The sequence below is a fragment of the Temnothorax longispinosus genome, chromosome 8 (genome assembly GCF_030848805.1).
Source record: "Temnothorax longispinosus isolate EJ_2023e chromosome 8, Tlon_JGU_v1, whole genome shotgun sequence".
Classification (NCBI taxonomy): Eukaryota; Metazoa; Arthropoda; class Insecta; order Hymenoptera; family Formicidae; genus Temnothorax; species Temnothorax longispinosus.
This window is the reverse complement of record NC_092365.1, coordinates 1,471,585-1,490,450: the sequence shown is the minus strand read 5'-3', so window position 1 is coordinate 1,490,450 and position 18,866 is coordinate 1,471,585. Positions and strand designations below refer to the sequence as shown.

The 18,866-nt window shown below is 45.1% G+C and overlaps 1 protein-coding gene and 1 long non-coding RNA gene across 2 annotated transcripts in view; one reads left to right on the top strand and one right to left on the bottom strand.

The window, feature by feature from the left end:
- Window positions 1–18,866, top strand: part of LOC139818111 (uncharacterized) — a 182,604-nt gene that overhangs the window by 37,711 nt on the left and 126,027 nt on the right. The window lies entirely within an intron of this gene.
- LOC139818109 (LIM domain only protein 3) overlaps window positions 1–18,866 on the bottom strand; it is a 76,905-nt gene that overhangs the window by 33,943 nt on the left and 24,096 nt on the right. Inside the window, exons 2-3 of the mRNA XM_071786616.1 lie at window positions 904–1,000; window positions 141–278 (exon numbers count right to left, since the gene is read on the bottom strand). Of these exons, the coding sequence (XP_071642717.1) occupies window positions 141–278; window positions 904–992 (227 nt within the window). The 5' untranslated portion in view covers window positions 993–1,000. The remainder of the gene's footprint in view (window positions 1–140; window positions 279–903; window positions 1,001–18,866) is intronic.

The following is an 18,866-nucleotide window of genomic DNA, read 5'->3' as shown; positions in this document are numbered from 1 at the left end:
CTTTCGTCAATCGCTTTTGTCAATCTGTCTGTCTGTTTACTGACTCGTCGACACGAGATGCGCAACGCTATCGAATCCGCGAAAATCTTGCCGAAAATATTTTTACGAGAAACTGATTGATCAAATTGTTCGTTATTTACCGTAGATAGTCTCTTTTGCAAAGGATGAGATTAGCCTTGGTGTAGAGCGTCGAACCGACCTCGCCAAGCCTGCAGTCGCAACACCCACATTTCAAGCAGTCTTCGTGCCAATACATGTCCAATGCTTTCAGAAGATATCTGTTTAAATAGAATTATTATTTGATAGCATCTGCATATAGAAAATACAAGCGTGTTTATTAAACTTATACAGAATATGCTTTTTATAACTATACATATATAAAAAATTCAGCTTTTTCTTATCTCTGGATTTATTTAATGTGTTTTAACTACGATTGATCTTATTAGTGCAATAATAGCACACTGAAAATTATGACTTTAATATAAAAATTGTAGTTACATAAACTTAAATTTTAAGAATTGAGTAATATTACCGACTAAAAAATTTTATTAAAAATAAAGAAAAGAGATTACTATTACTATTATTTTATTTAAGTTTAGTTTGTTTCGGCAAAATTCCTTATATAATAATTTAGAAATTAAATGCAATTATTTTATATTCTACAACCATGTCGAGCGTGCATTACTATAAAGTTTTCTATTTGTAATTATAATTACTCATTTTATTCAAATATCAAGTTACGAATTTTGGACAGCGTGCGGTTCGACTTTCATTAGAAAAAATTATTTAATTCAGTTCATATGTCTGAGGAAATAAGGCATTGCAGACGATTAGCGTTATTTCAGGACAGGATGTGAAACGTACACGTAGCGTTGCGTCACGCAAATGAAGCGGAACACTTACCTCTCCGTAATCGTCTTTCCGCAACCCGCGCATTCCTGTTGAGTGGCCCCGTTCTTGCCCGGTTCGCTTTTGCTCCCATCCATAGTCATTTTATCGCCTGCAACATGGTACAGAAAATGTTGGCTTAATCACCATCGCAGAAACTATGGATCGTATGTTTGTCGTGTCTCGTAAAATTTAAGCCGAACACAAGCGCGATATCTCGGACTTTGTCATTATACTCATTTATATTTGGCATATTGATTTCGCTCTGATGACGGTGAGAATTGATTCAATATCACTTATTTATGACAAAAGCTGTTTCTTACGGTGTCACTTTGATCCGGAAGCCGCAACGGTCGGATCGACTTCCGCCGACAGTTGCCGGCGTCCAGGATCGAATGAGTAATCGCGTTCGCGTGCTTTTAACAAGTTTCACCGGCATCTGGCACTAGAATGTCGGCTTGTCTATGAGTAATTAGAGTTACGGCTTGAGAATTTAACGGCGCGGTTAGTGCCATCTGTGTCCACCCCGTTCGGCCCGTTCGGGCGTGTAGCCTTTCTCATCCCCCGCGAATCTCCCTCCCGCATCGGAGCGTCCCGTCCTATGGTCTCTTTCTCGCGATGTGGTCAGAGTTTAGAATCGAATTAGTTTGACCCTCCCACTCCTACCTCTTCCTCCACTTATTGCGCGTTTAAGCACCACCGGCTCCGAAACAACCCAACGACTCGGGTAGCCGACCGCTGTCCGTGCTCTGGATAAACATTAGGTAATTCCTCTGAAGAGCCACGGTGTCCTTTTAAGTGTATAAGAATAGCATAACGCTTGCACAGATCGTAACAGAAAAAGAAAAGCGTAATTCTTCTGCCGAATTGACGGAAATGTATACAAATTTCCTGTAAATATGTTACTTAGTCCATCGAGAACGTTTTTCGGAAAATGTAATTTCTTTAACTGTGAATGTTAGACAAATAGCAAGATATTGTTGGATTGTTTGGTCTTGACTCGGTTAACGTCGCGCATATTGACAGGTCGGTCTTTTTCCTCGGGCGATGTCCACCGGGCGCACTACGCCAAGTTCGATTTCAGCCACCCGGTATATTTACGAGCTCATACCCGCGGATGCTATGAGCGAAGTTTGTGCGGTTTCAATATGTCCTTCCCTCCTCTCCCCCTTAACATGGACACAATATTACGCGGGTTAATATCTTCCGTGCGGTCGGGGACTTCGGGGCAAATATTAATACAATGCCTTTGATCCGTTAATTATTAACGGCGACGGGGATGAAAAATCCGTATCGCCTTGGCGGAACGCGAAAATTGCCAGGAACAAAAACCAGATGCCGGATGATGCCCCCGTTTTCCGATGCGCTTCTAATTAAACGCCTTTGTGTCGCGGATAAGCGGACGGGACCCGCATACACAGAATGTGTATGTGTGCATGTATGTGTGCGCGCGCGTGCGTGTGTTTTTTTGCGCGACACAGACGCGACGGAGGCAGCGCGCGGTGGCGGAAAGTTTTCGTCCACGGTAACGAGAGACGCCTCCGTGCACACCGAGGCACCTCGGTTACAATCGCATACGCGGGGGCGAGTTAATTAATCGAGTTGAATCGATTACACGCTTTACCTCCGCCCGCGGGTTACCGATAAATTGAATACGTTATAAATAATAGTACGATTGTTATTCGCGGGCGTGCACACACCTACCCGGGGTAATGATTAATGGAATAACTAACTAGCGGGGTAAATTATGCAAACTATTAAATCCGCCCGCATATAAACTTTCCCACATAATAATCGCTAGGCGATATCGATTGGCGCGATATATTAAATTTATGTTGCTCTTTTGGCGGACCTCGCCAATGTAATTAGATCAGATTGAAAACAGTTTAGGTTTCCTTTTTCCTTTTTTTTTCGTAGCACTCGCGAATGTGCGTATGAGTTTTGTACACGTGTACTTTACCTTCGCGTTGCGTCTCTACGCGTTTCAACAGAATTTCCGTAGCGGCTGTGTGTCAGCTTGGTCGTCGCGCGTTAGACTCTCGGACGGCGAAACGTCGCTGTTTCGCGAACGGAAGTGGCGAGAGAGTGTTTCCTTTGAAACTCGAAATCCCCCCTCGTACGAACTACGATACTACAGAAATATTTGGAGTTATATACGTGCAATGGAATTTCACCGCAGAAATTCCTGCGGACGCCGACCTGGATTCCGCCGACGACCTCGAAAACCTTCGACCGCCAAGCCAGGTTGGCGCTCAATTTCCACTTTGTATTTAACCGCGATTTTCATCGGTGCGGTGGGTGTGGTTTCCCCCTCGGAAAGAACATTCGTCCTTTCAGCCGATTTCGTAACCGACAGTTAACTTTGATCGTGATGGCTGACTTTGACGGTTAACTATTTTCTCTTCCCAAATCGCGAACGCGTCGAAACGAAGAAAACTGTCCCCGCGCGAAAGTCGCGAGCAATCGTCGATTTTCAAGTGCCGGCGTCGATTTTTGCGGATTAATTACACGGCCGAGGTTACTGTCGTCGAGAAGCCAGCGGAGCACGGTGGAAACAGCTCGCTCAAACGTTACCGAGGAGGGTCCATAACGAGAGGTTTCCCTTCGAAAGCGGCTCGCATCGCTGACCGCCGGAACTGTTCATCAGCTACGTGATCGAATCATCCACGGACGCTGATCCTCAAAGCATCGATAATTCGATTAACCGCTACACGTTCGAGAACCGCTAACCTGTCGACGAGTCGGTATACGTAATACGTATCCTCCTTGACCAAGCCGTTGCCCGCCCGCCGCTACGCTCTCGATGGTCATTATCGTCGCGATGGTATTACGCCATGGGGATTGCCTGCCCCCTCGTGCCGATCGAGAGGATACGGTTGTAAGCGTTGAGAGCGTAATTCAAAAACCATAGCTTTGACCATTCATTCATTTCGAATTGACATTTCTAGACGATTTATCTCATGACGCGATCAAGATCCCTTAATCAGGACAATTCAGTAAATTAGGCGCGGGTCTCAAAAATCAGTAAAAATCTTCCCCAATACTGTAAGAAACGCGTCTGTAAAATCAAGAATACGTAACAGTAGGGCGGGGGCGATCTGCTTATCGACGCAGCCGAGCAGTCTCGATGCAACTCTCTCAAGGCTCCGCCCCTGCAGCATCCATGACACTCCCAGCGTGCCACCCCCGGATCTCTTGAAGAAATAGAAAGACAGCGCGCTGCGCCCTGGTGTCTTGGAAACTTAATTCGTCAATACCCCTTGCCTCCACTCGACCAATTTTCTGCAGCTTACGATCCGAGAGATACCATCGACATCCCGATATTTTCATTAAAGACAAATCAGTTTTTGTTTAGAAAAGAAACCTTTATATGACAGGGATGTTATATGTGCTATTTTATATTAATCCTATTAATCTCATTTATTTAAATCCAATATAGTTTTAATAAATGTATCGTTATCGTCCGCATCCGTCCTCTCCTATTTTCTCTTCTTCTCCGACCTGCGAAGGGAAGAAAATCCCTTACGTCAGGAAGCGCTTACCGAAATTTCCACTCGTCCAGGGGGCACGAGAGCGGCGCGGTCGCGCTTTTGTCTTTAATAATGCTTCTGCAGCGGCGTTATCTCTTACTTTTAGAACGAGCGAGCGGCCGGGCGCGGGCGTCCGGAGAGTCGGTCCATTAATTAGGCGGGCCGCATTAAGCCGAGCATTAATATACTCCGCTGGCTGTTTTGTTTTATCCCGCAGGAAGGACGTAACCTACCCCGAAGGCTAACGGCGGGGGCGGCTGTGCCGGGAGTCGGGGGACGAGGGCAGGGGACGAGGGGAATTATCCCGATGCGGGGGCAACCTGCTAATCCGACCTGGCATGCAACGCCAAGCAACCGCCGCCTTATCCCGGGGGGCTGTTTAAATTCCGTAAATCGCCCGCGAGAACGTTTTTCGGCCCCGGGTGCCGACGCGACGGTGCGCGTTGCCGACGGTGAACGGCCGCTCTCGAGAAATTAGGGAGATAAGATTCGAGCCGCGTGCCGTTAGTCACGTGCGAAACACGGGATGCCATCAGCAGAATTCTTCTCCCCAAGAGGAGCCATCACGACAATGCCTATAGCGACGAGCGTGTAGTACGCGGATAGAAATAATTAAACATATAATTGTGTAATTGGCATTTGCTGTGACAATTGGCTTTGGCTTGGGATAATCTTTACAGATTTATCTGATATAAATTGAAGGTAATAATAATCATGGAAACTTAGGGCAATGTTCGCCTTACAATTATATAAGAATAAATCTCAAGGAATTATTTATTCTAAACAAAAAACCGTTTTAATAATCGCTTTGTATCTTTGCCATTGTTCCCGTTGAATAATATCGGCTTCAATTTTTGCGTGGAGGGCTGCCATCGTATTTTTCCAGACGATTACCGAAGTGTTTCCACACGTGGGTGTCTGTAACTACTTCAGTGAAGGAGTTCCCATACCGTCGCCCACTCGAAATCGTCGCTTTCATTGCGCCGTCGGTCGGCTCGTTACTTCACATTTAATACGTCGGCGAAAACGCGCGATAGCGGTACAATACGTTGCGAAATCGGCTTAAGTTTATACTTGGATCGACTCGTCGGGCGCGAGGAGTAAGAGCCCCCGGTATAACGACGTAATTTAACGTCCGAAAGGAATATTTCCCACGGAATAAATCTCGCGTAACAGCGCCAGTGAAATCCTCGTTTACCCGGCGTTCAACCCTTGCTAATGGGGGTAATTTAAGGGATGTTTTAAGCGCCCCCGGGTCACACGTGAGCCGCACAAAAAGTTCGCGTATTACGGCCGTGGCCGCCGTAATCACGCATTAGCATTCCGAACGGTCGGAGCAGCCATGATATTCCGGATACGCTGAGAACGGCGCACTTAAACTTCCGTTTCAAAAAGGGAAGTCGACTTGTAGTGTTTAAATTTTCTTCCGCGTGATACGATGAAATTGCGCGTAGAATTCGACGAAATATCTCGTTTTCTACACGATAAAATACGAAATTTGATTTTAAATAATATTTAATCCTTAGACTCTAATTTTATTATTTCTTTTATGAAATTCTACACTAATAATTACTTATTATACGCTTACATTTTTCTTTCTCTTCTTTTTTGATGATATAACGTAATTATATTATCTCATTAAAAATAAAGATGCAGTATTAGTTTTTTTATAATTATTAAATTGTTATAAATAGAAACAGTCTTACATGTTCTAACATACTTTGTTAAAAGAGATACAAGATGAAGATTGAGATTAATATGAATTGAAAACTAGCCGCCATTTATTCTTATACGTGACTTGTCTATCATCCCGAATTTCGTTCGCCGTTCGCGTAACGCAAATTATACTATCATACTCCCATTGGCGTTTATTCCTTACGACATACGAACGGCGAATACCGTCTGAAACAATATAATACTTGAACGAAAATTGTTTTCGTTCTTGCCGTAACGACGCGCTTCTCTTAAGCCGTCATCGCGCGCGAAATCTCCGTTCTCCCGACACCCCCGACCGCCGAGAAGAAAAGGCAGTACCGTGAAACGGGCCGTTTAACAAGCTCTTTCGCGCCGATAAACGCGCCCGACGCGTCTCCATTCTCTCCCCCCCCCCCTATTTTCCGCCTTTACCCCCTCACTACTCTCTTTCCCATTCGCCGCGCTCTCTCGCCAGACCACGGCTAATGAAATTCTGGTCAGGTCGCGGAATTCTTTCGTCAGGTGGTGATGCCACCTAACTCCCCGCTGCGTTGTCGACTCTTGTATTTATCTTTTTTTTTCCCTGTCCCCATCTCTCTTCCGCCCACCCCCTCGCCGGTTTCTGTCTCTACGGCATGGGAGCTTGCAGTCTCCTGACAGCGGTACGGCGAGAACGGCGGGCGAAAAGGGGGATTAGGGGACGAAGAGGACGACGGGGGTTGCGTGCGTCCTGGCGCGGAGGGTCGGTGGCTGAAATGGGGTGGTGTGCAGTCAGATTACGCTAAGCTATGCCCGTACGTGCTCGCATGGAAGTTCCACCCCTCACCGGGTTTGCCACCCGGCCTGGGAAAATGTATTTATTGTTGTTTGTCCAGCGTTCTGTATATAGCCGTCGGTAGCGCGAGCGAGACGGGACGAGGGCCGAAGGGGGGTAGGCAGGGGGATGGAGGACCGCGGGGTTTTGCTCGAGGTTGAGGTTGAAAAAAAATTGCCCGGGGACGGCCACGACGACGCGGAGTATAAATTCCACCGACGCTCGCACCTCCGCTCGCGCCGCTCCGGTCCATCCGCTCTCACGGAGCCGCTTTACTCCTTTTTGGGTTTTTCGATCCGCAAAGCGGACGCGTAAATAAACTGGATGACCACCCCGAAGAGATACCGACGCCCCGACGTGGAAACACCCGCGATAGAAAACCACGTTGCGCAGTGCGAGACATGCACAGTCTAGGAAAAAAAGAAACATTATATCCTATATCTTATACGGAAAGCTATGCTTCTCTCTATGCTTTTTATTTTAATTTTATTTTTTAATTCTGAGATCTTTGTAATTAAAGCACTTTGAGGAAATATGTACAATTTGCGTAAAAAATTAAAAAAAAGTCTTAGAAATGAAATCAACTTAAACAAGTGAATATTTTTCGAAAATCGATTTGAATTCTGATGTTACGTTTCGAGGCATATAAAACAAGATTGAAGGAAAAATTAATTCTAAATCTTTTTTCTTTACAATGAGATGTAGGTGAAAAAACTATTTTAGCATTTCTTAGCAATTAAAATCAAAGTACGTATTCTGATTGTCATTGCTCACGACGCGACGGTCGCTTATTTTGCTAATAATAGGGATCGAGAACTATCACTGCCGTTCGCCATTCGATCCGATTCTCTCGAACCGATACGGCTGACCGTGGCGACGACAAAGGGGCCGTAACTACTCCGGAAACTTTTATCTTGCAGGATTAATGGACGGATTAAAGTATTTGCGGCGGGATGCGGGCTGATTGGGGTAAATCGTAGAGGGATTAGAACTTGATTGGCTAATTTGTAAGTGTCCCCGGCAGCCGGCGCCAACTTAACGATCGATCGGCTTGCCTCCTGCCACATACGTGTGCTCGGTGATACGGCACACGGGCGAATCGACCCTCTTAGGCGTAATAATCGCGAAATAAATGGATTGGATTCTGCGTATGCATACGATATTAATTCGAAATATATCGAGCGCTTGTTAATTAATGCCGGAAATCGGTAGCTCTCCGTGGTACGCGATTTCGGAAGCTGGCACTCGAATCATCCCACTCCCCCCCTGACAGAAGCACCTCGAGGCAACTTAATGTGCGGCCAGTACAGGCGGCTGGCCGCTAGACTGATTTACATCGCGTCCCTTTACCGGACGCGGTAAGCACGGCCGGCGGGAAGCTGCGGTCAGCTGAGAAACGTAGCCTGTGATCAGTCTCGTGCCGTTCCACATCGAGCGAAACCGACGGTAACTAATCTCGTCTCTCATTTACACACGCTCAGTGTACGTTAGTGTATCTCCTGCCTGTTACGACCGGTCGCACAACGTACGAGGAACCGATCAGTGACGTTAATTAGAGAAAACTCGGCAGAAGGCATAAGATCCATTTGCTCAAGAAGGAAAACACGGAACACAGTTCTCTGTGGAAAAAATCGATAAATTTTTTATTTTTATCGCGATAGCATACTTCTGGAAAAAAGAGCGTTGCAGTTGAAAAAAATACGACACGACTCGCCGCGCAACTTAGGAGGGCAAACGGGGGAGGAAGAGTAAGCGACAAAACCCTCGGCGGGGCGGAGATACAGGGAGAGGAGAGGAGATGCATCGACGCATTAGTTTAACAACCAAACTCCCGTGTCGTTTGTACCCGGCTGCTCTCGACCCTCGTTTCGCGTGGCTCTGATCGACGTTTCGAAATATTTTCCGACTGGTGGACGTCCAGACGCTGCGCTTCCTGTCTCCTTACAATTCCCGCAGACAGGTTCCTACGGCGGAACACGCCCGGGGACAAAACCGTCCCGCGATGATGGACTCGCTCGAAGATAAGGGGGCATTCATGACGAAGACAAAACGTGGCGCAACCGCGTAGTTGTGCAGCGTCGCCAGAGCCTGTGTGTCCCTCCTCCCCTAACGGCGGCCGGTTTGCCGTACGCGGGACAATAAACGAAAACTTTTATTATTAATGTTTCGCGGCAAGATAACGCGTGGCGATCCCGTCGCTGTAACAGAAACGCGCCGGCGCCCGCGTATCGCTCGCCGTTGTTGCCGCCAACGATTCTTCATCCGCCACGCTGCTCTCCTCTTCCGTTCTTAACCTTCGGACGATACCGAAATCATTTGAATTCGCAGGTAACCGTTATACTGAAAGCAAATAACTGTGAGCGTAGGAATGCTAATTAAATCATTATTAAATTTATTCCTACGTAGAGAGAGAAAGAGAGAAACATTCCTCGAATTGTTTGGCATTGCGGAAATAAATTCCGCGCTTTGTTCAAATTTCGGCGAAGACCGCGGTCTGTTGCGGTGCGTGAGATTAACTCGGGCTCTCTACTCTAGTTGAGGCTTGGTCACAAGTAACTCATCCGAGGCGCTCTGTCCGCAGTAAGACGAAGGTCCGGACACTCGGGACATATTCTTGGTCGTTGCGCGTGAGTTAGGACCGCTCCAGAAATCGTAGCCGTTAACGGCTAACGTAAATAACGCAGAAGCGGTTTACGCCAGGGTCAGAGGGCTCCACGTTTCTCGAGCAATCTTTCCATCTTCCGTTCAAGATGCATGATCCTAATTTTGCAAAACATGACGATTATTTTAAATTATTATTCGCGATTAATTATTTATACACGAATGATGTACAATATAAGTTTAAATTAAAATAAAAGCAACATTTTTTACCGCGTAACATAAAATACAATGTTGCCAGCGATGTCTAATTAATAATAACATTACAAATATTAGTTATATTTTTAATTTCAATGAGTCGCTGAGTGGGGTCATATATAGTAATTATGATAGGCTGAAAATTTCAATTTATACCCCGCTGAGAGTTAATAATACGAAAGAAAACGCTTGACCGGCAGTGAACTTTTCTCTTTTATCTCCATCGTACCCACCATCGATCTTAGTCTTTATCAAATTATTGTAGAAAATCGAGTTTCGAATAAGTTAGCGGTAAGCGATCGACATAAAGGGCGAAGATTATGGAGAAAAAAGAAGGGAGAGAGAGAAAGAGAGAGAAAGGGAGGGAAAGAGAGCAGGGTGTTAGTTATTCTTCGCGGTCACTGTCTACGTGTTTCGACAGTCCGGACGTGGTCGCTCGCGAACGAGAACACTTAATCCGAGTGGTGCTCGATTAAACTGGTGACAGGGAACGTCAGGCCACTGCCGTGCACCGTGATATATCGTTGCTCGGGAGAAGAGTCCGTAAAAGCACGAAGAGCGAAGGGAGGAATTTATGTGCATCCACGGTCTTACGGAGAAAGCGACGGGTGCTACAGCACCCGGATTGGACTTGTTGATTCCGGAAAGAACGGCCTAAGATAACATTCGAATTACTTTAATTTAGGGAGAGAAGATTCTCTCTTAAATTCGAGTAATCTTAAGATTCTCTTAAATTAAGATGTATCACGAAGGAGCTTCGTTTCGATGCCAAAGCGTCGACACATTTTGATAGTAATGCATACTGAAAAAGATCTCTATCGATGAGTTATACGGAAACTCTGAATGCAATGTCGATATTAATTAGTCGTTAATAATGCGGTCAAGATTGCCAATGGTTATTCGGTCAATCCGTCCATCTCTGTCCTATATCCGAAGCAAAATACATCGCAGGATACACAGGGTAGGAGGGCAGGCGAGGATAGAATAGCTAGGAGATAGTCTGCGAGCCAGCCGATAGCGGCAAATGACCATTGCTGACATCACATCGTCCTAGTATACTCCCCGATAATTATGTACACGTTTACACGCGGCAACCCAACAAGGCCGCTGCTTGGTCAGCCTTTGCTTAGGATCTTGATGACCGGTCCTTTTGTTAGTCTTGGTAGGGAGTGAATACAAGAAATATGCAGAAAGGGAATAGAACAATATATCACAGGATGCAAATTTCGTCTCATCGATCGCGAATCTTGAAATAATTTGCCTGCGATAACACGCTTGCAAGCTGCGAGTTTACTTGCACATTGATTTATTGAATTCTGAATTACTTATTTTAGAAAGGACTCTTTAATTTAAAATTCTTATTTTTTGAGAAACAAAAAATATATCGTAACATAAATACAATTGCGTAAAGATATTTTATTATTATTCTATTTATGTACACATCAGTAATTGAACCGAAGCCTTTTCTACATAGATTTCCATGTAAAAAAGCATCGTGCATGATGAAACAACATTGCTGCTTTCGATATTTCTGAAATAAAGCGTTCTTTGAAATAAGAATTAAAAAAATTTTTAGGATTCCTTAAGCAATCATTATTTATTTAAAAAAATTCTCTGAGTGCTATGAAAAATTGCGAAAAGTAAAAGCTTACAAAGTTTCTACCTCGCGTTGCTTCTTATTACTGTCACGGAATATCACGTCCGACGACGGATAGCTCAGCGATGGAACCTCCGCCGAGCGGATGAGCCGGTACCCGAGAAAGTCAGGTCAGCGGAGTTATTGTTTTCGCGACGAATGCACATAAAATAATGGAACCTCGAAAGTGCGGCAAGGCGCGCGGGAGACGGGGAAAAAAATATATCGCGCGTAATACGAGCGACAGCGCCATAGGGGTTCCGCACACTTCACGTATGGCGGCCGAGGAACTATTGTCAGCTGCTGCCGCGCGCCGCGGCGCGTCTCGCTCTGGCAGCGACGGGCAAAAGATACGCTCGTTCCCGGGGCACTTCGGATTTATCGCAAGTTTAACATTACACAGAAGTTGGAAACGGCGCGAGGGATTCTGCCGGATATTTATACGGTTTGAATGCACGCACGAGGATCACTCTAATGGTTTTATTATACTGATACCCGCGGGATTTCTTGGTGGACGCATTCGCACCCGCATGATTTCCGCGGCTTCTCGTTTCGAGGTATCGCAGACCTCTTCGCCAGGAAAGGCACGAGAAAGATGATATAAAAATTCTGCGACGGCATACGCAGTGGCGAGGTGGCGCCTTCGTCCTGACAAAAATTTAATTCGAATTACCGAAATTTAATTTTAAAAAATAATGGCAATAAACGCCAACAAAATGAGACATTTTTTTAAACGCGCCAGTCGTAGATCGCATTTTGTCGTTGAAAAATTGTCGATCCTTCATTCTAATACGCGACCCTAGTGCTATTATTCTCACGTACTTCGGCGAACACCCTGTATAAGCCGCGAAGCGAACCGTGGCAGAGCGGATGATGGTTCCGAAATGTGGCTTCGACGCATCTTTTCTATCGGCGAGGACGATTTATCATCCCGAACGTTCCATAGGAATATTGAATACGACAAGATAATCTCTCGACACCCATCCCTCCCCCCGCCACCGCCCCTCGCCCAACGCCCAGAACGATCCCCGTTTTGCGGTGGAGTCGGTAACGGCCGTGCTTAATGTACCGCACCGGGCCGATAAGCTGTTATACCGTCGTGACGTGGCCTCCAGTTTTTGCCCCGCGGAGCGCAAACATCCCTTTCTTCGTCGTGACGCACGTGACAGTGACAGCATTCACTGTCAGTGCGTTATCTGCGTTGCGAGCCGGCTTGATAATGCGCGAAAAGGGTTAAATAACCGCTTCAAATGACGCGGCACGATAAACAATACCGGCATAATAATTTAAAACTTGAATGCGAATCAGTGTATGATAAATATTATCCAAGCTGATTCTTCTACGGCTGAATTTCCCGGCGCTGTCTCACGGTGTTTATCGAACAGTTTGCGTCGTAGGATCGTGACGAACAAGTTTACATTAGCTCTTCCGAACGATAAGCCCGTCTATATTAAGGCAACATCGCTGCCAGCGAAGCTGGCAGCGTCGTTAGCTTTATCGTGCAAAGCTACCGTCAATGTTAGCGAGAACGCCAATCTTCCTGCAGTTGCGATAAAAAAGGTATTCGCAAACTTTACGTAAACTTCTCTCGTATAATGTTCTCGCTGGTACAAGTATTTTAATTTTTCACTCTATTATTGAATTTTAGAGATTCATAATAGTTGGGTGGCTAATCCCTTTGTGGCTTGAAAATATTTGTTGAGGTCTACAGAGATGTTTGATTTCCTTTATATGAAAGTGATACAAATGTCAAAAAATTACGCTGCACAAACATTTGAAGGGCCGATAACATTGAGTATTTTTCGATGTGTTACATCTCTCTCGGCGCGTTACACGGCAAATATTTTCATAACATCCGTTTAATCTCCCATCAGAGCGTATTTTTCAAGTACCGCGCGTTTGACAGAGATATTTTTAATTGATATCCTGCATTGTGCGGCATGTACCATCAAATTTATGAGTTATCAATATTGAAAGCCGGATTTAGTAGTCTTCTACTGGTATCTATATATGTATCTCAAAAGTAGAAACATCCTGATAGAAACTTCAAAGATAAGTAGCCGAGTAGCGTTTCGGCGAAGGTTTCCTCGCGGGAGAACAAGCTCTCAGATATTACGAAACATGGCACGAACTTTCATCGCTATCGGTCCTATCTATAACTTCGCCGAATTTCGCACTCAAAACTGAAGAAGAGAGGGGAAGAGAGAGAAAGAGAGGGTGGAAGGGAGGGAGATGGAAAGGGTTAGCAGCTTATCTCCCCGAATCACGCGGTCTCCCGATACGCTTTGGATGCTCTCGCCCGGTCAAGATGGTAATCGAGATCTCGCGGCTTAATTATGCGAAGTTCAGTCGACGGATCCGAGCAGTTATGCTAATCCGACCTTATTAATAAGGACTCGAGTCAGAGCGCAGAACGGTAGCCCTAACCCTTCGTTAAGACCTTCAATCCCCTCCATCTTTCTCCCCGCCGCCCTCGCAGCCCGGAATTGCACCCTTTGAATACCCCGCCATCGTCGGGGTAAGCGAGATTTCTCATATAATCGTTTTATCCCCCGTTTACTTTCGGGGACCTTCCGCGTGCTTGGGAAAATCAGCACGCCCTGTAACGCTTTTTGGATTAGCAACGCCGCGCCGGTACGCCGATCATTTATTAAGAATGGCTTACCTTTTCAGAGTCGATATACTTTTGCGCGAAAATCTAAAATTAGATATTATGTTGAATTACAAAAATAATCAACCAAAATTTTTAATTTAAATATATCATAAACTTTACTTTCTTAAATCAATGCCAAAGAACAGCAAATTATATAATAACTTATTAATTTTATAGTAATAACTGACTACGTTGGTTTTCTCCTTTAATTAATTTAGTATTCAGATATTAGTGTTTCGTACACAGACTCTTTAATTTATCACCAAAGAAGATAGTCCAAGACTGTCAAATCCGGAATTATTCTATTTTGTGCATATATATTTTTTTTCTTTATTTTCTCTTTCTGTTTTTCACTCTATCGTCACAATTTTGATGCCGCAATCAAATTAATCTATCGTTTTTTACGATGTTTACGTATCTGCAATGCGCTTCGGGGCCAAAGTTAACCGGCGTCGCGACGCTACGCTACCATCCCCGCGAGTTAAACGACAGTACGTCAGCCCTGAACAGCAAGATCAATGACCACGCCTATCGCGACCGCACGTGGTACAATGGGAAATCTAACGAGTCCAGTTAGGGAAAATAATAGTTGTCGTCGGCTACGCGCTCGCTTTGTCACTGGACCCGGGCGGACAAAGGCGCCGTCATCGTTTTTGACGGTGCGCCGTCGGCTTTGAATAACCAGGAGCGACACAGGTGTCACGACAAGTGGTTCGCTCTGACAGCCGGTTATCGGTTATCGGTTATCGGCTATCGAGAACTTTCGAACTTACTGGCCCTTGACAAGACGGCGCGTCGAATTTTACCGTTGACGTGCCCGCGAATCGCGATGTCGCTCTCATTTGAGATCTGCGAGGGTTAATCATGATCCTCTCCGCGACGTGACGAGTTCTAAAAGGGACGCTAATCGCGTATCATCTTTATCAATCATTGAAACTTGACAGGTAGACGGCTTTATAATGATGAACAGTACGGACATCGAAACTCTCGAATTAGGACGGAAGACGCGTGTAAAAAATTGTTGGCTTTGAAATTACATCATCCTATTTGATTTGCAATACATTGTTTTGTTTACTGAATTCTTTTACAAAGAATTAGCGTTTGGATATCTTGTGTTCTCTGCACAAGCCGTTGAGCAAATTTGATAATTTATCGTGCGCGATAATATCAAGGGCGAAAATACGATTAAGTCATAATCGAATGGACGTAAGACGCTTCTGCAATAAACGAGACACGGATCTGGTTTCACGGCTGCCTCCGAGGAGGAATGGATAGAAGGAACGGTTCTGGTGGTTACAGCGGGGCATGGAAACGCTGTGGAGGGACCAAGGGGTTGGGGCGGAGTTAGTTTCCGTGGCATTGACGTTCCACAATACAGCCCCGATGCCGTTGACACCCCTATTTGCAACGACCCCGACGCAATCTCTGCCGTCGCGCGAAACTGCGTCCCGAAAATGCGCCAAGGCGGATCTTATTCAGCCTCTTCCGGCCTCTCGACGCGCTTCCGGGCGAGCCCGGAAGCCTCCGAAAAGAACTCCGTCGTAGGTCTGGCGGAGCACGAATTTTTTCGTGCGTCGTGAGAAAAATCTTTGCCTCTTTGGCATTAGTTTCGTGTTTTATCGCAGCCTATACAACGAACTGATGGAAGGTTTACCAGTTGAAAGATTTAGGAATTGTTCACGAAAATGTTTTTTTTTATTTTTTTGAACGAGTAACCACAAAATTACGACGATTTTATGCGGATTCCTTTTAGCTTTTCTCTAGCTCCGCATCCGAAAGGGGGAGAATTCGCGCAGTCACGGTAATAATATAGTGGCGATCGATGAGATGCAGGTGTAATGAGTATTCGTGGTGTAACCTGACGTATCTTGAAGCTCCCTCTCGATCCATGATCGATCGCGTCTCCTTTGGAGACGCGCTAATGGCTTCGACAAGCGTTACGGTTGTAACTCCAATATCCTATCGTCAGCGGGAACGGGGCGCGAATTCGTCGCGTAAATTCTATTATCGTACGGCTTATCGCGAGTATTCGTAGTACAATGGATAATATCGGCGCTTACCGTCCTCGAACGACCGTAAGCGTCGATCGGTGACGTCACTATCAGTTGTTTCCGCCTCACCAGGCACCACTCCATGCCATCCCGGCAAGATGGCGTCAGTTCACCAACGCGATTCGCCCGCATATGCACCCGGAGATTTAGTGTTGCAAAAAAAAAAAACGGGGAATGGTAAAGATCTGTCTGCAAACGTGTCCAACATACGAGCGATTTAATCTCCAATTTAGGACACAACGCGCCGTTCGCTTTCGATGACTTTTTTAATAAACATTTAAAAAATTGTAGTTTTAACAACGGACTATTACGTTCTATACTTGCAAAGTAATAGTCGTAATATGAAACGTTAAAGAAAAATAATATTTAATTACTAATGACTGATTTTGGTACGAAATTATAGAGTCAAGGAGCCAAGAGAAAATAAATGAAATCAAAGAAATATCTGAGACTTCGACGACGCATATTTGGATTGTTCTTCCAAGAGACCGATCTCCAAGTTTGTTCTAGGTGAGCCTTCTAGTCTCTGTTAAGTAAATCCTATTACGTCGCGTTTGCCCGTTAAGGGATCATTAGTTCCATAGAACTGCTAAAAGACCATTAGCTCGCGTCCATCTCCGGACGATGCAAAACTTGATTCGCGATCTTGCTTATCTCGGGACGGCACGGACGCGGACCACCCGGGGATATTTTTGCCGGTGGCCTATCCGGGCGTTATCTTTCGCGCCGGTACGTACCGATAATGGTGGCAGTCATTCGCGGATGATACGCCGAGATAGCCCGGGCGATAGGCGAGGACGGAAAATGCGGCGGCGGCGGCGGTCGAAATCCGGCTAATGGTTTCACTGAATCAAACCGGGCGGCTGGCGTTTAACGGGGCAAACAGACAGAAAATGGAGCGCGACCGCATATAAAGAGTCGATGATAACGAAATGATATATGGCGACCGCGCTCCCGCTCGCTCACTCGTGCGAACGTATTTACGGGGAAGCGAGAACCAAGCTAAACCCGGACGCTGCCTTGCCCTGCCCGCACTCCGGCCCAGAGGCCCTTTCGCCTCGGCTTCACGATACACCCTCTATATAATGCAACTTCCACCTCCCCCCTCTGGCTGGTGGTGATTGATCGGCGTGGAGATACCGGGCGATATTCACCGCGGGATTAAGTGAATGCGCGGCCACTTAATAACCCTTATATTATATAGCCCTCTCTCGAATCGAATAAATGTGCACGCTTTCGTTGTGTTTGTTGCTCGGGTGTCATTAGGCGTCGAAGAATAACCGCGCCATTACACTGGGAACGGTGTTTCTGATTATTTCGAGATTAGAGAAGTTTAAGAGTCGCCTTAAAGTGCGTCAACTTTTCCAAATAAAATGATAAAATAGATCTTGTATTTTAATCACCTCAATTAGCTTCAGATACTGACTTATGAGAACCTTTAACAAGGTTAATGCGACGATTGAAGCGGAAGTTACGCCGGTCCCGGGAGAGAAGGAAATTCACGGAGAAACTTAAGAATATATGTTTTCACTGTCGCGTTGTGCTTACCGAAGCGTTGCTTAATTATCTTCCCCAAGTAATGGCAGGATAATTCAATAGCGTGGTCTGATAATTATCGATTCCATTAGCTAAATGTGCTATAAAAATCGTTCCTTCTGGCAAGGTTTAATCTGCGACGGAGGCGCAAAAGGAACATGCTAATGGATATGAAGTTTTCTCGGTAATGGCATATGCATGTAATAATATTGACATTAATGTCTCCAATGAAAAAGTTAGCAATTTTTAATTTATTCTGTCAAAGGATAAAAAATGAAGCGCGGCTATTTACGGAATATTTATACATATAATTACATTTCTTAGACGTTTTTAAAAATCTTCTTTCGGATTTTTAAAAATATCTCGGTAGAGTATTTGTGAAAATATTAAACATATAAAAGTATACATTTTTTAAGTTGTATTTAGAAAATCTGTAACAAAAAATATAAAAATCTTTTGATTTTTCATTCAAAACTAAATCTTAATCTGACATGTTAAATATTTGTTAACATTTTATTTCGTTACTCACGACATCTTTACGAGATATTCGTGAAAATATTGAACGTAAGAAGTACGGTTTTCAGACTCCATTTACTTTGGAGCTTCGGCCTGCGCAAGCAAAGGACTCAGAAATTTTTTATTTCTCGGGAATCGGAATCGCCGGCGGCGAGCGGCAGCGGAACGGGAACGATTGCTTTAATATTCAACGTCCGTAATAGCCGGACATGAGGTTTAGGATTCGTTCAATTATTCAAATCACCGCCTAGTTAGGTCGGTCTAAATCGAGATCTCGGTTATGTCCGGAGGTTGCCTGGGAGGAAATCTAAATTTGCTCGTCGTTCATTTAAATGTTGCATCGGCTACATACGAAAGCATAATTTATGTATGTACCACCGAGGCGCGGTCGCCGATACCTAATCGATAGCGAACGCCACATTCGTAATCGATCGAAACAACATTAAAGACGTAACGCGGATAGCTTCTCTCCCTCACTCTCTCTCTTTTCCCTTTTTCTCTCTATCGAGAGTATTGTTTTGCTAAAGAAAAATTTTTAAGGAGGAATTAAGAGAGAAGCCGGGAGATTCGTTCGCGCAGGTAAAGCTTTCCTAGAGACTTTAACGCTCGTTGCCGAGCTTTAAATAATGCATGAGCAACCAGTCAAAAAATAAGCGGCCAAGAGAGCCGGAAGGGAGTTCTTTCCTTTCTC